The sequence below is a fragment of the Ranitomeya variabilis genome, chromosome 5 (assembly GCF_051348905.1).
Source record: "Ranitomeya variabilis isolate aRanVar5 chromosome 5, aRanVar5.hap1, whole genome shotgun sequence".
Lineage (NCBI taxonomy): Eukaryota > Metazoa > Chordata > Amphibia > Anura > Dendrobatidae > Ranitomeya > Ranitomeya variabilis.
Genome location: NC_135236.1, coordinates 128147584 through 128171145, shown reverse-complemented (window position 1 = coordinate 128171145; position 23562 = coordinate 128147584). Strand labels below are relative to the sequence as shown.

The following is a 23562-nucleotide window of genomic DNA, read 5'->3' as shown; positions in this document are numbered from 1 at the left end:
TGCATGCACTACTCTGATCTGATTTTTGTATCTGACTGACGCCATTAAACTAATTGGGTGCATAAAAAAATGGTTTCCATATGGACAAGATTGCGAATTGCATCTATTTTTAACTGATCTATTGGAGACACTGACTTAAGAAATTGTATTTAGCCTTGTATTTTTCCTTTTTATTGATGTATAACACTGTATGGAAAGAATGAGCAAGCAAATGGAATATGGAAGACTATACAGGTGAAAAATAGTTTGCTGCTTCTGGATGAAAAATGAATAATTTTTCATACTCATCTGACCCAAGCCTTAGTGCAAAAATACGTGCTTCAAAGTAACCTAAACCTAATAAATTCAATCAGTAGGTTGAAACTTAAGATGCTAAGGAAATATATAGCAAAGGCTAAGACGCATTAGTACCATGTATTAATTGCCACAGTGGCATAATTAGAACAACCAATATGCATCCCAACCACTGCCATATAGTGTAACACCTGTGCTGAGGCTAAAACGCATTAAGGCCATGTATCATTTGCCACAATGGCTTAATACAACAACCAATGTGCATCCCAGCCACTGCAGTATGGTGCCCCACCTGTGAGCCGGGTCTCATTTCAATTGTTTGTGCATGGAATGTATGGAATTTGAACAGAGCTAGAAGTCAGACAAGAGATTCCCAGTGCAAGTGAAACATTGCATATAAATGGGGTCCAACTATGTGAGAGGGGCACAAAGTTTTTACCTGGATCCAAGTAGCTTGCACACACTGTAAATGGGACCCGTCCCTCTGCCCCGTCCCTATGGATTGAATTTATTCGGTTTAGGTTACTTTGAAGCACGTATTTTTGCACTAAGCACTTTACTTCTTTGTGTCTCATAGTATTGTAGCTTTTGTACATTGAACTTATAGTATATACCTGTTGGTTGCAATTTTTTACTTTGTAGCAACAATCAGTTTTTTGAGTCCCGTATCGCTCCTCTCATTCTTGCATCTTAAATATTTTAATCAGGTTTTTTTTTATCATGCAATTAATTCAATAAAAACATTTTTTTCATGTTTATATTTATTGTTATTTTTCAGCTACCCTTTCACCTTAGGGTTTAATGTACTCTTAGGTTTTTGGTGAATTATACTGATGGGGAATGTAGATTGTGAGCCCCAATGGGGACAGCAGTGATAATGTCTGTAAAGCGAGGTGTAATTAATGGCGCTATATAAGTGAGTAAAATAAATAAAATAGTCTGTACAGTCATTCAGTTTTGATCCTATATGTATGGCCTTTATTTGCAACCAATCTGCTTATTTAAAGGTCAGATGTTTGATTTTAGATTACCGTAATTTTACGCGTATGTCTACATCTACATCTAGTGCTTGAAGGTGGAATCTGAATGCTGTAATGCTGTATAATTATGTGTGCCATATGTTAACATGGCCTTAGGTTATGTTATGTTCTCCTCAGTGGAAGCATAAAGGAGATTTTGGTTAGGATATGGGTTGAACTAGATGGATGTAAAGTCTTCCTTCAACCTTAAGAACTATTTTACTTTGATTTTGTCATTTTCTTTTCTTGCTCCTCACTTGGACACCTTTTTTTTGTCCTTGCTTGTATTTTTCGGATGTGCAGTGCTTTGTTTGCTATGTCGCTGTCAGGTTCACCCTTCTATTGAAAGCCAAGTGAGTTTCTCCAGTATTGCACCCACTTAAACATTTCCCATGCCGGGCCAGTAACGTTCATACACAATTAACATCCATTATATATTCCTCCGACAGGATTTTATCCAAAGTGGCCATAGAAATGATGAATATGCACTTTATCCCCGTAGCAAATTTGATTTGTGTAATGATTTCCGTTCAGATATGGCTATCGGTGAACCTCACAGCTTTCCCATTTTATGACACTTAATGGACGGCATCCAGTGTGAGAGACGTGCTCCGAGGAGCTTAACTGCTTAACGGTTATTGAGCCCGGCTACCTTTTACCGATTTTGTAATATTTCTAGCACATTTTTTAATTGATTTCAAACCAAGTAAAATGCTTTTTACGGAGACTATAATATCAGAAGGTGATACCTCGCTGACCACCATGTTTTCAGCTTTCTTAGAGATTACATGCAGTGTTGGATGCTTAAAGCGTTAGATTAGAAGAACAGGTGCATCATGACAAATTGTAATGCAAATCTGTAATTTACAGGCAACATGTGGATTTTCGTGTCTTCATCCTGTATCAGATTAGTAAATGCAACATTTTGTATCTCCAGGCAGTATAAAAAGCTGCGCGCCTTACTCTCAGATGCCCGACATGACTGTGTCTTTTTCCCAAACGAGTTCCAGCATTACGCCTATCTTCCTCGCGAGATTGGAGAGTCTGTGGAAGACTGGCAGACAAGGTACTGTGCTTCAATGTGAGCTTGACTTATCCTATTAAGTCACCTGTTTCTTAAAGGAAAACCACACAACATATTAAGCCCGCCACAGCTTTGCACCGCTTAACACACCCGCCTCCAAGTCTGAAGCCCACAGCATCACCCCACTCATGCCCCAGCCACCAGCTTCCTGCAGCAACAACCCTGCCTCCCCTGATAAGATAAGCTACCATAAAAGCGGACTATTAAGGTACCTTCACATTAAGCGACGCTGCAGCGATAGCGACAACGATGCCGATCGCTGCAGCGTCGCTGTTTGATCGCTGGAGAGCTGTCACACAGACCGCTCTCCAGCGACCAACGATGCCGAGGTCCCCGGGTAACCAGGGTAAACATCGGGTTGCTAAGCGCAGGGCCGCGCTTAGTAACCCGATGTTTACCCTGGTTACCATCCTAAAAGTAAAAAAAACAAACAGTACATACTCACCTGCGCGTCCCCCGGCGTCCGCTTCCTGACACTGACTGAGCTCCGGCCCTAACAGCAGAGCGGTGACGTCACCGCTGTGCTTTTACTTTCACTTTAGGGCCCGGCGCTCAGTCAGAGCAGGAAGCGGACGGCAGGGGACGCGCAGGTGAGTATGTACTGTTTGTTTTTTTTACTTTTACGCTGGTAACCAGGGTAAACATCGGGTTACTAAGCGCGGCCCTGCGCTTAGTAACCCGATATTTACCCTGGTTACCAGCGTAAAACATTACTGGTATCGTTGCTTTTGGTGTCAAACCTGACGATAAACGCCAATCTGACGACCAAATAAAGTTCTGAACTTTATTCAACGACCAGCGATATCACAGCAGGATCCTGATCGCTGCTGCGTGTCAAACTAAACGATATCGCTAGCCAGGACGCTGCAACGTCACGGATCGCTAGCGATATCGTTTAGTGTGAAGGTACCTTTAGATGCACCAGCATTTTCTTAATAACATTTTTTTTCCTATTTTCCTCACCAAAATTAAGGGTGTGTCTTATGGTCCGGTGCATCTTATAATCTGCAGAATACCGTAACTGTAAACAGTTACTGTAATTTTGGCTTTTCTAGGGACATAAACTTGTTTTAAAGTTTGTACTCCAGCGTCTGTGACAACAGGGAATGTCCTCAGATATCCGCCAATTCCATCTGACGGCCACTCAGCTTTTGCAGTTGTAACAAGTGCTTTTAACGTTTCACCCTTGGAAGCCATGCAGTCACTTGTAGTAAACTGTGCACAGCCCATCACTGTGTGGCACAAAGGAAGCCCTCTAACCAAGATATACATCTCCTTTTTAGTAAAATTAACTCATCAAAACTTTTAAAAATCACATGAAATTTGAAAAAAGTTAATAGTGTGGTGGTGCCAGTTTACACAAGGGTAAACCTGATGACAGATTCCCTTTTACATGGATTTTCAGTGGTACTAAGCGATGGCAACAGAATATTTCTAGTATATACCATTCATTGATGATTGTTTGTCCAACAGGTGTGCTACCTCCAAATTATTAAAGGGAACCTGTCACCCCCAAAATCGATGGTGAGGTAAGCTCACCGGCATCAGGGGCTTATCTACAGCATTCTGGAATGCTGTAGATAAGCCGCCGATGTTACCTGAAAGATAAGAAAAAGAGGTTAGATTATACTCACCCAGGGGAGGTCCCGCTCCGATGGGTGTCTCAGGTCCGGTACAGCGCCTCCCATCTTCATTCCATGCCATCCTCTTCTGGTCTTCACTCTGCGGCTCTGGCGCAGGTGTACTTTATCTGCCCTGTTGAGGGCAGAGCAAAGCACTACAGTGCGCAGGCGCCGGAAAGGTCAGAGAGGCCCAGCGCCTGCGCACTGCAGTACTTTGCTCTGCCCTCAACAGGGCAGACAAAGTACGCCTGCGCCGGAGCCACGGCGTGAAGACCAGAAGAGGACATCATGGAATGAAGATAGGAGGCGCCGGAGTGGACCTGAGACACCCATTTGACCGGACCGCAGTGGACCGCCCCTGGGTGAGTATAATCTAGCATCTTTTTCTCCTCTTTCAGGTAATATCGGGGGCTTATCTACAGCATTACAGAATCCTGTAGATAAGCCCCTGATGCCGGTGAGCTTACCTCACCATCGATTTTGGGGGTGACAGGTTCCCTTTAAAATACAAAGGTGTTTTTTTTTCTGATGATCACCATGGCCCTTATGAATCTTTTCCTGCTTTGTACCCTGGCCATACAGTTGCCCCATTTCTGATCAGTGAGAGTTGCAGTAGTCAGACCCCTACAGATTAGAAGGCAGCTACATATCCTTATGTAATTTGCTGCCTATAGAATATTTCTCTAATTGTTGGAATGTCCCTTTTATGATATCAAATTATTGCTAAATTTGTATTTTTCTTTGTACCGTCTGCAGATGTATCTACAACTCTTGTGTGTGGTACTATCAGCACTGTCATGCTATGGTTCCTGTCATCATGGTAACAGAGAGGGAACAGATCATCCAAAGATACAGCAATGAAACCGAGGGGGTTTATGTGTTATCATTTAAGGTCAGTGTGCGCAGCGCAGGCAAAAGAGAAAAAATGTGCAATGTACACCACCACAGGCACATGCCGCGTATCCATCATTCCTTACACACGTAATCTAGATATTTATTAATGTTCTTCTAAACTATGTCCCTTGCACTCTGTGGAGTGAATCCGAACATCATAATATAGATCCGTAGGAATGACATCTATTGATGTCTAAGAAGAAAAAACATCTATATGAAATTGGAGGCATTTCCCCCTCTAGATATAGTAGGGTCCCATAAAAAGTATGGAGGTGTGAGATGTCTATATGCACGAGCACAGTCCCCATCTTCTGACCTTTCTAGATACTGTGCCAGAATACATCCATATTACTAAGATGTCTACTGCATTGGACAAAGGTCACATCAGTAAAACTACCGATCATGACATTTTGTTTGCATGGATAGTTTTTGTTTTTCTTTTCTTTTTACATTATGGACCAGAGGGAATAATAAAAGAGAGCAATAAATTGGTTCTGTATTTTTATATGTTCATATCTACAGTATTAAAGGGGGGGGGGGCTGCAGAGATGACTTTGTCAAAAATATTATAAAGCACCCTCTCCTAGTGTATCCTCACCCATCCCCTGTAGACTGTGAGCCCTCGTGGGCAGGGTCCTCTCTCCTTCTGTACCTGTTAGTGCCTTGTTTTTGCTCATGTTTATTGTATTTGTCTATATTTGCCCCCTTTACACATGTAAAGCGCCATGGAATAAATGGTGCTATAAAAATATATTATAATAATAATAAAAAGTGAGGCGTGCACTGCATTAATGAGAAGGATAGGTACATTTTTTTATAAGTCTATGCCCACATCAGCAGTACTTGTTAGTTTCACCACTTCAACATTGTGTACCTATCTCCATAATTGTAAGGTAGCCTGTTTTGCAGAAGTGCACACGGCAGTAGTGACTGGGGCACCCCTACTCTTACTGGGAGAGTGGCCACTTGCCCATAACCCCTTCATCTAATCCCTGGTGGCTTTTCCTACCATGACGCTAGATTTCACCACTGGTACTAAAAACAGCGCTGTACATAGTAGTTATTTAGGAGTCATTAATATCTATAAATGCTATATACAGCTCTAATCTCATATGGCAGTGGGTGGTGTGGGAGCAGCAGTAGTAGATCCTGATCCATGGAGGGTGCACTCTTAAGGTACCGTCACACTAAGCGACGCTGCAGCGATAGCGACAGCGATGCCGATCGCTGCAGCGTCGCTGTTTGGTCGCTGGAGAGCTGTCACACAGACCGCTCTCCAGCGACCAACGATGCCGAGGTCCCCGGGTAACCAGGGTAAACATCGGGTTGCTAAGCGCAGGGCCGCGCTTAGTAACCCGATGTTTACCCTGGTTACCAGCGTAAAATGTAAAAAAAACAAACAGTACATACTTACATGCGTCCCCCGGCGTCCGCTTCCTGCAATGACTGAGCGCCGGCAGTAGCAGGGCACAGCGGTGACATGTGCTTTCACTTTCACTTTACTGCGCTCAGTCAGTGTGGGAAGCGGACGCCGGGGGACGCATGTAAGTATGTACTGTTTGTTTTTTTTACATTTTACGCTGGTAACCAGGGTAAACATCGGGTTACTAAGCGCGGCCCTGCGCTTAGTAACCCGATGTTTACCCTGGTTACCAGTGTAAAATATCGCTGGTATCATTGCTTTTGCTGTCAAACACGGCGATACACGGCGACCTAGCGACCAAATAAAGTTCAGACCTTCTAGCAGCGACCAGCAATTTCACAGCAGGATCCAGATCGCTGCTGCGTGTCAAATACAGCGATATCGCTACCTAGGACGCTGCAACGTCACAGATCGCTGGCTATATCGCTGCGACGTTGCTTAGTGTGACGGTACCTTTAATGATTTTTGAATCACGGGGTCTGTTCTTATCTTTCAGCTTTCCCCTTCAGTTACAGTGCAGTGTAGAAACTTGAACAAAGTAAAGCACCTTGGCCACTCCTTCAGTTTCTTGCTTACAAGCAAATGTCTTGCTTATTTTTTATTTTTTTATAGTATTATTTGGAAACCTTCTGGCCAGATCTGAAGGCAGCCAAGGAACTCTACGACTCCGTTCGACAGGCCCTCTTCGAACGTGAGACTGACAGTCGGGAGAGTAATGGTAAGGAGTATCAGGAACATCTTCCTCTGGAAGTTCTGGAAGCAGGCATCAAGTCCGGAAGATATAAGCAGGTGAGTCAGAGCCGCTGGTCAGAGAAGGCAGAGTATGGCGCAGATGATTTGTAGTGAGCTAACATGAATCTCGCTATGCAGGGTGTGCTCAGTGTGAACAAGCACCGCTCCCAGATGGAAGCATTTGTACGACTCCAGGGCTTGGCTGGAAAAGATTCAGGTAACTGAAAATAAAATGGATCCGCACTGTGTTGCAAACAACTGTTCAGTAACAGATGGGAAAAGTACATCTAAGGCTGCATACTCGCATCCATGTGCAATGTCCGAGTGCCTCCTGTTTTTTTTTTTTTTTTCTTGGACAGCATGAATCCATTGCGTTAATATTTTACCTGTTCAGACATCAGTTAAAATGATAAATCCAAAAATGAGACCAGTGAAACTTAGACCCATTGAGAATGTCCTACTCAGATCTTGAAACTCTGTTCACAATAGAACATGTTCCGTGTGCTCTCCAATAAAAAATCGGGCAGCACACCATCACTTAAGACGGATGTGTGAACTCAGCCTTTAGTGTGCCAGATCGAAGAAAGAAAGTTGCGGCACTCACGTAACTGATGTTTCCATGTTAAAGGGGTTCTCTCAAGTTATGTTTTCAGGAGAGCACCCCTCCCCAGCATTCAGGCTTTCTGCTCTGCCGTGTGTCACACGCTCCTGAATGATGGACAGTTTGGCCGTTAGTATGCTTTCACTACTGTTCTGAACTGTGCATTCTCAGTGCTGCTCTTACAGGTACAGTAGCTTTGCCTCTGCACCATCAGAAGAGCATAGGGAACCTAAGGCTGGCTGAAGCAAGACAGTCCATTTCAGAGAAACACTTGCAGGCTCTATAGCAAAAAAAGTACACAAGCAAAAAACAAAACAAGCAAATATCTTGTATTAAGTACATGGATAGTAATAGTACATGAAAATATTGATCAAAGAAGTATAAATCCATCCCACTGTGACAGGACCACTCCGATTGGGTACACCTTATCTCTAGTACCTCACCTGTTGTCTGCTGACCTCAATATAGATAACGGCTGAGCAGGACACAGGCCCATCTGTTCACACACCTGCCCATGGGAAGCTACAGTGGGGCAAAAAAGTATTTAGTCAGTCAGCAATAGTGCAAGTTCCACCACTTAAAAAGATGAGAGGCGTCTGTAATTTACATCATAGGTAGACCTCAACTATGGGAGACAAACTGAGAAAAAAAAATCCAGAAAATCACATTGTCTGTTTTTTTATCATTTTATTTGCATATTATGGTGGAAAATAAGTATTTGGTCAGAAACAAACCATCAAGATTTCTGGCTCTCACAGACCTGTAACTTCTTCTTTAAGAGTCTCCTCTTTCCTCCACTCATTACCTGTAGTAATGGCACCTGTTTAAACTTGTTATCAGTATAAAAAGACACCTGTGCACACCCTCAAACAGTCTGACTCCAAACTCCACTATGGTGAAGACCAAAGAGCTGTCAAAGGACACCAGAAACAAAATTGTAGCCCTGCACCAGGCTGGGAAGACTGAATCTGCAATAGCCAACCAGCTTGGAGTGAAGAAATCAACAGTGGGAGCAATAATTAGAAAATGGAAGACATTCAAGACCACTGATAATCTCCCTCGATCTGGGGCTCCACGTAAAATCCCACCCCGTGGGGTCAGAATGATCACAAGAACGGTGAGCAAAAATCCCAGAACCACGCGGGGGGACCTAGTGAATGAACTGCAGACAGCTGGGACCAATGTAACAAGGCCTACCATAAGTAACACACTACGCCACCATGGACTCAGATCCTGCAGTGCCAGACGTGTCCCACTGCTTAAGCCAGTACATGTCCGGGCCCGTCTGAAGTTTGCTAGAGAGCATTTGGATGATCCAGAGGAGTTTTGGGAGAATGTCCTATGGTCTGATGAAACCAAACTGGAACTGTTTGGTAGAAACACAACTTGTCGTGTTTGGAGGAAAAAGAATACTGAGTTGCATCCATCAAACACCATACCTACTGTAAAGCATGGTGGTGGAAACATCATGCTTTGGGGCTGTTTCTCTGCAAAGGGGCCAGGACGACTGATCCGGGTACATGAAAGAATGAATGGGGCCATGTATCGTGAGATTTTGAGTGCAAACCTCCTTCCATCAGCAAGGGCATTGAAGATGAAACGTGGCTGGGTCTTTCAACATGACAATGATCCAAAGCACACCGCCAGGGCAACGAAGGAGTGGCTTCGTAAGAAGCATTTCAAGGTCCTGGAGTGGCCTAGCCAGTCTCCAGATCTCAACCCTTTAGAAAACCTTTGGAGGGAGTTGAAAGTCCGTGTTGCCAAGCGAAAAGCCAAAAACATCACTGCTCTAGAGGAGATCTGCATGGAGGAATGGGCCAACATACCAACAACAGTGTGTGGCAACCTTGTGAAGACTTACAGAAAACGTTTGACCTCTGTCATTGCCAACAAAGGATATATTACAAAGTATTGAGATGAAATTTTGTTTCTGACCAAATACTTATTTTCCACCATAATATGCAAATAAAATGATAAAAAAACAGACAATGTGATTTTCTGGATTTTTTTTTCTCAGTTTGTCTCCCATAGTTGAGGTCTACCTATGATGTAAATTACAGACGCCTCTCATCTTTTTAAGTGGTGGAACTTGCACTATTGCTGACTGACTAAATACTTTTTTGCCCCACTGTATATAGATGAAATTCCTAGCTCAAAAAGGGGAAGCCACAACCCTGTTTGTGAAAAGTGCAAGAAACTACAGCAAAACCAAAGAAATTAGCCGGAGCATAAGTTGGTATACATGCCTTATGTAGGAGCACGACACTGTGGCCATTTCACAGAAAAAAGAAAAAAACAAGAAAAAACAAAATGAGCACGTACCCTGTAGTAAATTGTAATAGTACAAGTAAATGACATTATAGCTATAGCAAAGAACTTGTAAGTGCTGCACTTATCGCCTAGGAAACCAGCTACCACTGATATACTGCAGAAGTGGCTGGTAACCAAGGCAGCAAGCACTAAACTATAGAATTAAAAATCCCTCTGTTCCTCAGACTAGGGAGGAATTTTAATGATAAAATGCAAAGTTGAACTTGAATAATTCTTAATCATTTTTAAAGATCCACATTGAGTGAGCTCCGCGACCTTTCTTTTTTTCCTTTGGTATTACTTTTATACTTGTTCCTACACTGTGCCTTAATTTCCAACATTCAAGGTTTTCACATCACATGTGAGATTTATTGAGCCTGCATTTTATCTTGCTCCAACGTCAAAGTGTAATTGGGCTTTTCATATTCTAGACTTGCAAAGTGATGTTCTGATCCATGGTAACAAGGCACGGAACAGAGCAATCCATGGGGACATGGTGGCTGTGGAAATTCTTCCTAAATGTGACTGGAAGGGGAGAATTGGAGCGCTGTGTGAGCGCGAGGCTGAGGAGAGAGCTGTGGACACACAGAGCGAGGTTATGATGACTGGTGAGTGGGGTTGTTATGTTATTACAGAATAATAGGGGAAGACGGCGCTAAGCGTCTGTGTATTTTGTACATGGAGCATGGATAATTAATCTTTGCTCAGAGCACATGATGGACAGGAACCTTTGCTACCATTTGTCTCGTGTATCCTCAGGTCGTATTGTAGGAGTGCTCCAACGGAATTGGCGGGATTTTGTGGCTACTTTTCCATCTAAGGAAGAAATACAAACTCAAGGCAAAAACGCCCAGAAGGTTCTTGTAACTCCTTGGGACTATAGAATCCCCAAAATCCGGATCAGCACCCAGCAAGCAGAGGCTTTGCAGGTACAATAAGTAGACATCTATGTTTCCAGCACCAGATTGTAGCCGATCTCTGCTTTAAGTACAGTCATGACTGTGACCACATGTAATGATTTTGTATTCCCTGTGTATATTCTTTGTGATCAGGATTTTAGGGTGGTGGTGAGGATAGATTCCTGGGAATCTAGTTCTCTCTATCCAAACGGACACTTCGTGCGAGCTCTAGGACGTATTGGTGACCTGGAAGCAGAAATTGCAACTATTTTAGTGGAAAACAGTATTAGTATGAACCCTTTCTCAGAAGCCCAGGTCAGTTTTTCTCCCAATTAACTAAATGGACTGGAAATATGCAATACCCATTGCCTTATTGTGGACTTTTATGTTTGTCTCTTATTAGCTTGCAGAAATGCCATCTAACAGTCCAGAAAACCCATGGCGGGTGGCTCTAGAACAATGTGACCGACAAGACCTGCGGGAGACTCACTTGGTATTCAGTATAGACCCTATAGGCTGTGAGGATGTGGATGATGCCCTGTCCATTCGTGCTTTGAAGAGTGGGCATCTAGAGCTTGGTGTCCACATTGCAGATGTCACACACTTTGTGCAGCCAAACTCTTACACAGACATGGAGGCGAAAACAAGGTCAGTGATATCCCAGCACATGAGGTCACACCATCTGCTCTGTTGGTGAATGTCTTAACCCCATTCTGACCTCTGACGGGATAGTACGTCTGAGGTCAGAACCCCCGCTTTGATGCGGGCTCCGGCAGTGAGCCCACATCAAAGCCGGGACATGTCAGCTGTTTTGTACAGCTGACATGTGCCCGCAATAGCGGCGGGTGGAATCGCGATTAGTGATGAGCGAGTGTACTCTTTGCACAGGTTTTCCCGAGCACACTCGGGTGACCTCCGAGTATTTATGACTGCTCGGAGATTTAGTTTTCATTGCGGCGGCTGAATGATTTACAGCTACTAGCCTGCTTGATTACATGTGGGGATTCCCTAGCAACCAGGCAACCCCCACATGTACTCAGCTAAATCTCCGAGCAGTCATAAATACTCGGAGGTCACCTGAGCGTGCTCAGGAAAACTCGAGCAACGAGTACACTCGCTCATCACTAATTGCGATCCACCCGCCGCTATTAACTAGTTAAATGCTGCTGTCAAAAGCTGACAGCGTCCTTTAACTAGCGCTTCCGACCATCGGGCGGGAAACGAGCGCATCGCTGACTCCCGTCACGTGATCGGGGGATAGCGATGCATTGACATGACAATCAGAAGTCTCCTTGAGACCTCTGATTGTTGATGCCGGATTGCTATGAGCGCAACCCTTTGGTCGGCGCTCATAGCAATGCAGTAAGTCTGCTACATAGGGGCGATCTGAACATCTCTGCTATGTAGCAGAGCCGATCGAGTTGTGCCAGCTTCTAGCCTCCCATGGAGGCTATTGAATCATGGCAAAAGTAAAAAAGAAAATGTTTTAAAAAATATGAAAAAAAATAAAAAATATTTCGCCCCATTCAAAATAAAACAATAAAAAAAAAATCAAACCTACACATATTTGGTATCGCCACATTCAGAATCACCCGATCTATCAATAGAAAAAAGGAATAACCTGATCGCTAAACGGCGTAGCGAGAAAAAAAAATCGAAACGCCAGAATTATGTTTTTTTGGTCGCCGTAACATTGCGTTAAAATGCAATAACAGGCGATCAAAAGAACATATCTGCCTCAAAATGGTATCATGGTAATGGTAACCAGAGATCACGAAAAATAGAGATGCTACGGGTATCAGAAAATGGCGCAATTTTTTTTTTTTTAAGCAAAGTTTGGAATTTTTTTACCGCTTAACCTAGACATGTTCGGTGTCTATGAACTCATAATGACAGGTCAGTTTTAGCATTTCGTGAATCTAGCAAAAAAGCCAAACAAAAAACAAGTGTGGGACTACACTTTTTTTGCAATTTCACCGCACTTGGAATTTTTGTCCCATTTTCTAGTACACGACATGCTAAAACCAATATCGTACAAAAGTACAACTTGTCCCTCAAAAAATAAGCCCTCACATGGCCATACTGACAGAAAAATAAAAAAGTTATGGCTCTGTCAAGGAGGGGAGCGAAAACCGAAAACGCAAAACCGAAAAAAGCTGGGGTCATGAAGTGGTTTAAGAAGCACTCTTCTACCCATCAAAGTTTTTATCCTCTTAATATATTGCAGTCATCACATTATGTAACATTGTGTAGTTACAATTGTTCATTTTCCCCTTCTACCCTGTTAATTCATTTATTTTACATTAAGTCATTGACATCACGCTCTCTGTAGAAACAGAAAATCAATTTTGTCTGCAAAAGTCATGAGTCACTACTGCAAAAGTCTATGGCAGGGGAGGAGCAGAGCAGCTGGGTCAGGAGCTGAAGGGGATGAAAAAATGCAGGGACAAGAGACTTCCTGTTTCTACATAAAGCAGAGAAAAGAGGAGAATTAGCTGGGTAGAAAGGCAAAATGAGCAACTGTAAGTACACAGTGCTATATAATATGACGACTGAAATATATTAAGAGGATAAAAACTTTCATAGGAGGAGGAGGAGTGCTTGTTTAAGTGAGGACATCATAAAGCAGTTTCTATTATTATATTTTGCTCTGTCTACAAATAACACAAAAGGAGCCATACTTGCCCCCTGCCGCTTCAGCGCTGCCTCTGCTGTTTGCTGACCTGGCTGCTGTGATGTTAAAGTAAGCGGCACAAAATGGGCAGAGTAATCCTATGAACTATAAAAAATGTAAACTTGGACAGATCCTTTAAGTAATGATTTATGTGCACAAGATAAAATGAAATGTATATTAGAACCCGTGTTCTCTGGCTGTTCCATTTTAGTCTGATTCCTATAAGCTGATCATGCCTGCTCATATATGGGGCTTTACAGGGTGAACAACCCCTTTAAAATATTAGCTGTCCGTGCTTTCCAGATGTGCATCTCTCTAATCCAATTAAAAAGAAGAGGCAAACTAGATGGATACATTGCTAAAACAATGGTGGAGGGTGGTGAGTCTGGGATTTCTAAGAATGCTCTCCATAAAGAAGTCACAGACTGCAAAGTTCACTTTCTAAAATTGAAAAGGGGCTACCAGAATACATGGTTAGCAGCCATTGATGATGAGGGCATCCGGCATGTTGACCTTGCTGGAGTCTCGCCTGACTTGCATGTAAGCGATAATTTTTTCCTTTTACTCCATGTCTGTATTTCTTAGTACAACCAGATCGTATTCACCATCACTCCTCCTAACATCCTGACACCTGTATCCTTTTCTGTACACATTTCTTCCGCAGGGCTACCACTTACTACCTTGCTGATCGTCGCTTTGACATGCTGCCTCATATTCTCAGTGCAGACCTGTGCTCCTTACTTGGGGGAGTTGACAGGTAAGTAATCGTATTACTCCCCACAAGTACTACTACTACTTGGATGTGTGGAAGAGAGTGATGGATTCTCCAGTTACTTTGTCTGTTATGCTGTTGTATTGCTTTATTCAGATTTTTTTTTCCTGAAGTTCACTAACATTTTCCTACTAACCTCATGAAATTGTAGCTGCTTTCCAACCAAGAAAAAAAAAAAGAAATTCCATCTACAATAAATAAGAAATCATAATAATTAAAAAATATATAATTAACCTATTGTGGTTGGACTCTCTGCAAAGCATAAAATATGAGCACAGATATTCTCATTGTTCAAATAGGTTGGAAATAGATATTTTGGTAGAATGGAGTAATTACAGTCACAAATTCTTGTCTACAGTCCTTTTATCCAAATTACCTAAACGACTGTAGCAAGCTATAAACCCGGGCTTTGCCTTTTCCAGTTTACATTTATGGTTATGGTAATGGAGCAGTAATTTTACGAATTTTGGTATAATGCAGGACAAAACGTGTTTCCTGCCAATATCCACAGCATCACCTAGAGGCAGAAATGTGAACTGTGACCTGCATAAAATAGCAAGATCGCCATGTGTTTCATTCTATGTATTGCCACAGCTTTCTTAATTGCCATAAAATGTTATGATAGCAACATCTGAATAAGTTTAGGTTAAGCTAACAAAAAAAAAGTACTTGTGGAGTGTCTTTTGCAACCGCTGCATGTCCATTCTGTCACAGACATGCTATGGATGTTCTCCATTGACTTCATTTAAGAAACTGGTTTGCAATAAAAATCTGCAGTTGAAGTTTGTGGATTTCATTACTGATTTTCGGCCAAAATGGTGTGGAAATTTTAAACCCAGGCTTGTGCTGTTTCAGCCAGCAAACAATACATTAATTGCATGGGCTAAACTATTGTTGTCTGTTTATTAGACCAGAAAAGAATATTTCATGTGTTATTTTCCTCCCGTTAGTCTACATGTGTGCATGTGAAATATCCATATGCTTCCCTCCAGGTATGCAGTGAGTGTAATGTGGGAGATGGACAGTGCAACGTATGAGATCAGCAGAGTGTGGTATGGACGGACCATCATCCGATCGTCCTACAAGCTAAGTTATGAGGTGGCTCAGCAGCTGCTGGATGGCAATCTCGAGCCACTTGGCACTGAGCCTGAGCTGAAGTCACTTTCACAGGACTCGATTCAACTGGATCGTCTGCTATGGGCAATACGTAAACTGACTGAGGTCGCTCAAGCCGTCAGGTCTAGGAGAGATATGCATGGCGCCCTGGAGTTGGAAGGAGTGGAAGTACGGGTGCAATTGGGGGAGGAACACAGCATTGATGACCTGGTTCCCAAGCAGCCTTTGCAGGTTCATGAGACTATTGCAGAATGCATGATTCTAGCAAATCACTGGGTGGCCAAAAAGATTTGGGAGAGCTACCCTCAGCAAGCATTACTCCGACTGCACCCACCTCCACGACAGGAGTTTTTTAAGGAGCTGAAGGAGAGTGCTCAGGCCAAAGGGTTTTTAATTGATACCCGGTGAGTTCAATACTTATATATATGATGTTACCAGTGACCTTTGTCAGCACCGTGCTCTGGGGCCACCTCCGCTAGATTTTCCATTTGGTATTCTGACCGCCCTGCACACATGGAGTACGGTCCGGTCATACTGACTTGTAGAAAGTTAGATTTCTCCTTTTATCTGCTGTAGTCACCAGTGCATCCTATATGTGAAATTACACCTATTGTATTCACTTTTCAAGCACCAACAAGACTTTGGCTGATTCTTTGGATAAAGCAAACGATCCGTCTGACCCTTTGGTGAACCGGTTATTGCGGGCGATGGCGACACAGGCCATGTCCAATGCTCAGTATTTCTCTACGGGCTCATACACGGAGGATCTTTTCTATCACTATGGTGAGTGTTGTGTGACTTCCACATGGCAGAAGCTGTACGCATCTTATCGTTTCTAATTGATAAGTTGTATAAGAGCGCAGCATATCTGCGGGCTACTGAGCTGATCATCCCCTGCTTGTTCAATCTCTAGAGAGCCTGCTCCAGTGACGTGCTTTCTGAGAAATGTAGTCTTTGTATTACACCCAGTAAAGTACCGGTACTTACAAAGTTACCTCTTCTGTAGGTTATATGTGAAATGCAAAATGATTCGAAATCAAAAATATATTTTTATAAGTGATGATAAATGGTAATTCTCTGAAATGTGTCCTACCAGTCCGACATGGAGGGCATCAGGAAGAGATCAACTCTGATTTCTCTGTATACATCAGGACCTTGCCAAAAGATATGCATGCTAAAACATAGTCTGCTTTTTCACAGTTTTTCCCCCCTCATTAATTCTTGACTTGGACCTAAATAACTTTAAGTACCAGACAGTTTTCTTTATTTTTTTTGCCAGTCTACATTTCTACAGTTTTAGAGTTATTGCCTATCCATGCTTACTGTAACTGAGGCATCCATAGAAGCCCAGTTGCAGGGGAAAATAGCCCTTTATGGTGACCCAATTGAGTGGCAAAGCCGATCTTGGCCTGCTAGAACCTGGCGGGCCTGCTGTGCCTGGCGGACACATTATGTGAATGCTGGGTCAATGGAAATATCGGCATGGAGTTCTCATCTAGCCTGCATAGTAGTGGACTTAAATGATCAGCTTCTTATGCTAGATTGCAAAATCTTATATCTCTCGCCATAAAATTCACCATGCTGTAGAATTAAGTTCCATGACCAGGCACCGCAAATTTGCTGTAGATGATCAACATCAGGTTAATATTTAGATTTATTGTACATTTAGAAATATAGATGTAAAATTTTGGCAAATGTGTATTGAATAATAAACTGTTGGCTTTTATTAATTACTACATAAACTGGAAATCTAAATGTCTGACTGAAATAGCTGGAAACATTGAATCCCTTCCAGACATGTGATGAACAAAACGGATATGAGTTCATGTAGCAGGCTCAGAAGCTGAGCCCGCCTTATGTCTGGCAGATTCCGGCTGTGTTATACAACTGCTGTGACAACTTAGCTCTGATTCCTACTGTGTAATTTCTGACAGTGACATTTAAATGGCCTGATTGCCAGGTGTGGTTGTTCCAGCGCCCATTGAACATTGGACTCATTGATACCTTTGTGCACTGTGACCTAACTGTACATCTCAGTCAGGGTGCTCATGGAGTGAGTTCAGAAACTGAGCCTGCACTATAATGGACAGATGCCAGCAGTAATACATACCCAGCATCTGACGGTAATCGTATTGATCCAGGCTAGCCTTGATCGTTGCTGTTTAACTATTTAAATGCCACTGTCAATCTCTGACAGTGGCATTTAAATAATGCAACACCCGTTTTGCGTGCTTGCAGTGGGGTGGCAATGGGTTATCGGGGCTGCCAGGGCCTGCTAAAGGCACCTATTGCCACCATTTTGGCACAATTTCACCCAATTTGGAGTTCTTTTTACCCAGTACGTGATTTGGTAAAATGAATGGTCTCATACAAAACTATTACTCATCCCACAAAGAACAAGCCTTCAGATAGATATATCGAAGGAAATAATAAAGAAGATATGTCTCTTGGAAGAATGGGAGGAAAAAACAAAACTATAAAAACAAAAAATAAGCTGGTCCTGAAGTAGTTAAAGTAGGATCGTCTATGACTTGTGATGTTTGGAGTTTTTACCTTTTTTGTGACACTTTTTCAGGATTGGCCCTTGACAAATACACGCACTTCACGTCCCCGATCCGTCGATATGCGGATATAATAGTGCATAGACTTCTCCTTGCTGCTATTACCGATGGCCCAAGAGAAGCTCTTCTTGGGAATAAAGACTTGGAGGAGCTGTGCCGTCATATCAACAGTCGCAACTGGGTAAGAAACACCGTGCACCTAGTTTAGCCGCTGTTCAAAATAATTCATCCAAGCTATTATCTGCCTTACCAAAAAGCATCAGCTGACCTCATCAGTCTTGTTACATTACAGGCTGCCCAGCATTGCCAAAAACAGTCTACAGAGCTCTTCCAGTGCATGTTCTTCAGAGACAAAGACCCAGAGAGTGACCAGCGCTGCATTTGTGATGCCATAATATACTCCATCCGCACCAACGGAGTCTTACTGTTTATACCCAGGTAAATGTCTTGAGAGGGAAACATCAAGAGATAAAAAGAGACCACAATATAAGCCTTTCTCAAATACTAATTAAAAAATATTCTCAGTAATTTAGTAATAAAACCTCTGGCCCTTTTAGAGAATCAGCTTCAGATCAACTGAAGTTGGAATATTGGATGTATCACAGTTTTGTGAGACTTCCTGCCTTTGGGTTTTTCCACTGTGTAGGGAGAGACCATACGTAATACTGATTTCTCCTCTCCTCATTGGGGGACACAGTGATTTTTAACATAAAACCTAGATCAGTCAGCTCTCTATGTATCCCCATGATATATCAATTTTTGGGCATATTTTCATTCCTCCGGGTTACCATTCTCCTTGTCAGTGGCGTTTGTCTCTACATAGTATGACGCTGTCCGGTAGTGTGGAAACAGAGACCGCTATTGGGAATGGATATTTATGGAACTCCTAAAACAAGATGTATTTGAATGGAAGGCAAATTTGTCATCTGGAAGTTAGGGAAAGCTTTTTGGTGGGATAATTTCTTCTAAAAAAAAAAAACACAGTAACTAATGACCGGCCAAACACAAGTGCAGTCAAAAATTTTTCGACTAGGCAGATCACAGGTCTTACAGACCTAGATCTGCTGTTGCCCATAGCGAGTGAGAAATCTCATTAAATTTTCAAACGATTGACAACTAAAATTGCTAAAACAGTCCATTTTGGATTTTATTAACCCCTTTCTGACATTTGTCATATGTCCCTGTGCCCTGGGCCTATCTGATCAGGGACATATTACTACTGCATGGCGATCGCCTGCACACATGGGCTGTGCGTTGGCGATCACCGCCGGATGTCAGCTGCTTCTGACAGCTGACACCCGGCACTAAGTTCCAGGAGCGGTCACACACTGCTCCTGACACTTTAACCTTCTAAATGATGTGATCAAAAGCGATAGCAGCATTCTGGGAGCTGGCAGAGGGATGACTGCCCCTCTGCCTTTGAATCGGAGATCCCGCAGCGTGACGTGGGGTTCCGATCGTTGACATGGTGACCCAATGTCGTCATGACGACATCCGGGTCACCAGAGTTAGGAAAGTTGCTTGATCATGTGCAGTGCATGATCAGCTACTTTCTCGGTCAGTGCAGAGGTGACAGTTTCTACAGAATGGGGATGCTGCTGCATACCAATGCTGTACAAGCGGTCAGCCTGCAAAAAATGATAGTCCCATATTGGGACAAAGTAAAAAAAAATAAATTAAGTTTTTCAAAGAATTGTAAAAATATTTATTTAAAAAAAATATATAAAAAATAATAATAAAAAATCAAAATATTGTAACTATAAATAATTATTTGTAAGAAATGTTTTCTTTATAAACAATAAAAGCTCACATGTTTGGTATCGCTGCGTCCGCAACGAGCTGACCTATAAAACTGTCCCACTAGTTAACCCCTTTAGTGAACACCATAAAAAAATAAAATCAAGGCAAAAAAGAGGGATTTTTGGTACTCACCATAAAATCTCTTTCTTGGAGCCTTCATTGGGGGACACAGGTGGCCATGGGTGTATGCTGCTGTCGCAAGGAGGCTGACACTATGCAAGTAAAGAAAAATAGCTCCTCCTCCACAGTATACACCCACTCAGAGGCACAAAGTACCTCAGTTAGTGTTAAAGATGTAGGAGAAGCAACCAAAAACTCGACATATTTACCAACCGAACAACAAAGGCTCATAGGCCCAATAATGGTACAAACAATTAGGGAGGGTGCTGTGTCCCCCAATGAAGGCTCCAAGAAGGATTTTATGGTGAGTACCAAAAATCTCTCTTTCGTTATCGCTTCATTGGGGGACACAGGTAACCATGGGACATCCCAAAGCAGTCCCTAGGGTGGGAAACAAACGATGGATGGAAAAACTGACTCAGGTCGGCCGGTGCGAAACCGCCTCCTGCAGCACCTTCCTTCCCAGGCCTGCATCAGATGAGGCATGGGTATGAACCCTGTAAAAACTCGCAAAGGAGTGCAAAGATGACCAGGTTGTGGCCTTACAATCTGGAAAGCCAGGGTCTGGTGACAAACAGCTCAGGAGGGCCCCACCGCCGAGCAAAGTGAGCTTTCACCCCCGGAGGAGGCTGTTTGTCCTGAACGCGGTATGCCTCCATGGCAGTAGTGAACTTAAAAGTTAGGAGCCCATTATGACAAATAGTGAACTTAGAAGCTAGGAACCCATTACGACAACCTTCAAAGATGACGAACAGGACGTCAGATTGTTAAAAGGGAGCAGTCCTTGAAAGGTAGACTCTGACAGGTCTGACGGGATCCAGCTTGTGGAGGGACTTCTCCAGGGGATGGACCAGAGAGAGACACAGAGAAGGAAGGACAATGTCTTCATTAATAAGAGATGAGAAGACCACCTTAGGTAGGAAAACCTTGTCCTGATATAAAATAGGAACGGAGAACGGCAGGACAATGCTGCTAACTCAGAAAACTCTCCCGATGGACACAATACAACTAAGAAAACAACTTTCCATGACAGGAGAGAAATGTGATGTCTTGAATGGGCTCAACAGGAGCGTGCCAAAGACGAGGTTAAAATCCCATGGATCTATCGGAAGACGATAAGGAGTTGCCAGGTGGGCGACTCCTTGAAGGTCTTTACTTGGGAACAAGAAGCCAGATTTCGTTGGAAAAGAGTTAACAGAGCGATAGACACGAGTAAAGACCCGCTTGTAGAAAACCAAGAATGGAAGGAAGAGCAAAGGACATGGGGACCAAACCATTCTCCTCACTCCACCAGAAGAAGGCCTTTCAGTATCTGTAGTAGATACACAAGGATGCTGGTTTTCTGGCCCTAATCATGGTCTGAATAACCTGATGGGAAAAACCAGCATCTCTCAGGACTACGGCCTCAACAGCCATGCTGTTAAACTCAGAGAAGATCTGGATGGCCTCGAAGCTTCTAGGGGGCGTCCATGAGCATGTTCACCAGGCCCTTTTTGGCCAGTCCGGAGCTATCAGGATTACGGGGATCCCTTCTGCCTTTATCTTTATCTCGACTCTCAGATAAAGGGGAGAGGCAGAAAAAGATAAGGCAGTTGGAATTGTGACCACAGGATTACTAGATTATCACAACGGATGGCTAGCGGATCCTGGGACCTGGCTACGAACTGGGGAACCTTGTGGTTCATCCGAGATGCCATAGGTCGACGTCCGGGGTGCCCCATTTCTGCATATCTGGATGAAGAGGGCGGGGCTGTGCGACCACTTGCCTGAAGCGAGGCCCTAGTGGCTCAGAAAATCGGCAGCCCGATTTTCTACCCTAGGAATGTGCACGGCTGATATGGTGGAAACGTAATGTTCTGCCCATCGCAAAAACCTTGTTACCTCTATCATAACCTGTTTGCTGCAAGTTCCGCCTTGACGGTTTATGTAAGCCGTGGCGTTGTCCAACTGTATGCGGACCGGTTGGCCCGCGAATAGGGTCTGCCAGTGGTGAAGGGCAAGGAAAATTGCCCTGATCTCCAGGAGATTGATGGGGAGAGCGGCCTCTTGGGTGTTCTAGCGGCCCTGCGCTGTATGACGAAGAAAAAACTGCTCCCCAACCGAGGAGACTGGCGACGGTGGTGAAGACCTGCCACTGGAGAGGAAGGAAGGACTCCCCTCATAGAAATGATAGCATCACCAGGTGAGAGACTGCCTCACCTTGAGAGGTAGAGACATGGGCCCATCCAGGGAGATGGTCCTCTTGTCCGAAGTCGACCAGAGGGCCAGCTGAAGAGGACAGGTATGGAACTGGGCAAAAGGAACGGTTTCCATGGAGCAATCCTCTTCCCTAGAACTCTCATGCAGGATCGTAGGAGGAGAGAAGCTGGTTGCTTTAGAGTACGGATCCCCTGGCAGAGGGATGAAAATTTCTACTTTGGAAGGAAGACACGGCTTTGGGTCGTGTCGAACCTTATACCCAGAAACACCAGGCGCTGAGCTGGGGTCAGGGAGGACTTCTCTCTGTTGATAGTCCAGCTGAGATGGACCACAGTGTCCAGAGAAAACTGAAGACTCTGGCTGCAGTCTTGGCAGTGTGGCCCCTTGATCATAAGATTGTCCAAGTAAGGAATTATGAGATTCCCCTTGGAGCGAAGGGTGTCCATGACCGCAGCCATAACCTTCGAGAATAGTCTGGAAGCAGAGGCCAGGTTGAAAGGAAGGGCCGTGAACTGATAAAGATCCTCCTGGATCGCAAACCGTAGGAACCTCTGATGCTGAACACAAACAGGAATGTGAAGAAATTCTCCCGGTTCCATGGAAGCGATTACCGAACGTAGTGACTTCGTCTTGAAATGGTGGATCCGAACGTGACAGTTCAATCGTTTGAGGTCCAAAATTGGAGGGATCGATCAGTCTTTCTTTGGGACTATGAAAAGAATAGAGTAGAACCCCAAAAAACATTCGTTCCTGGAGATGGGTACGATTACTCCTGTGCGTGGTACGGAAAGACGGCCTGAAGAAACCCTGGCACCTGCGACGTATGTCTTGGCGGGCGAGACAGAAGGAAACGTCTTCCTGGGAAAAAAGAAAAGTCGATTTTGTAGCCGGAAGTCACTATCTCTCTCAAGATTGAACCATTTCCAATTAAAAGGATGAGACTTGGACCAGGGAAGCGAGGTGCTTTTCCCGCCGGTGGTATCCGAAATTACTTGATCTAGCCTGGACCCAAAAAGTCTAGAGCCTTGGAAAGCAAAGCCAGTGAGGGACTTTTTTGATGGCAGATCCGCCTTCCACACTTTCAGCCAGAGAATGTGGCGTATAGCAACGATGTTGCTGGTTGCCCTGGCGGAGCAATCAGCCGTATCAAAGGAAGCAGTCACAAGATATTTATCGGCATAAACAATCTGATCTGCCATCTCATCCGGAGGACCTGCTGCTAGAGTAGCCTGACGAAACATTCTTGCCCAGTTAGACATGGACTTTGCCACCCAGGTGGAGGCAAGTGTGGGACAGAGGGAGGCACCAGCTGCTTCAAAGTCTGGCTCAGCCAAGGACTCAATCTGTCTATCCGTAGAATCCTTAAGAGATGCACTGTCCGGTAGACACTGGCAGATCCACAATAGGGGATTCTGCCCATTTATCAACGAGGTCTGGGCTAA

General features: G+C 43.7%; 1 protein-coding gene across 1 annotated transcript in view; it reads left to right on the top strand.

The window, feature by feature from the left end:
• The window catches only part of DIS3L (DIS3 like exosome 3'-5' exoribonuclease), a 67610-nt gene that overhangs the window by 31841 nt on the left and 12207 nt on the right, over positions 1 to 23562 (top strand). The window contains exons 3-15 of the mRNA XM_077263270.1: positions 2251 to 2379; positions 4776 to 4911; positions 6949 to 7125; positions 7207 to 7285; positions 10411 to 10587; positions 10739 to 10908; positions 11032 to 11193; positions 11282 to 11526; positions 14217 to 14309; positions 15317 to 15844; positions 16069 to 16223; positions 18016 to 18182; positions 18294 to 18439. Coding sequence (XP_077119385.1) covers positions 2251 to 2379; positions 4776 to 4911; positions 6949 to 7125; positions 7207 to 7285; positions 10411 to 10587; positions 10739 to 10908; positions 11032 to 11193; positions 11282 to 11526; positions 14217 to 14309; positions 15317 to 15844; positions 16069 to 16223; positions 18016 to 18182; positions 18294 to 18439 — 2364 coding nt within the window. The remainder of the gene's footprint in view (positions 1 to 2250; positions 2380 to 4775; positions 4912 to 6948; positions 7126 to 7206; positions 7286 to 10410; positions 10588 to 10738; positions 10909 to 11031; positions 11194 to 11281; positions 11527 to 14216; positions 14310 to 15316; positions 15845 to 16068; positions 16224 to 18015; positions 18183 to 18293; positions 18440 to 23562) is intronic.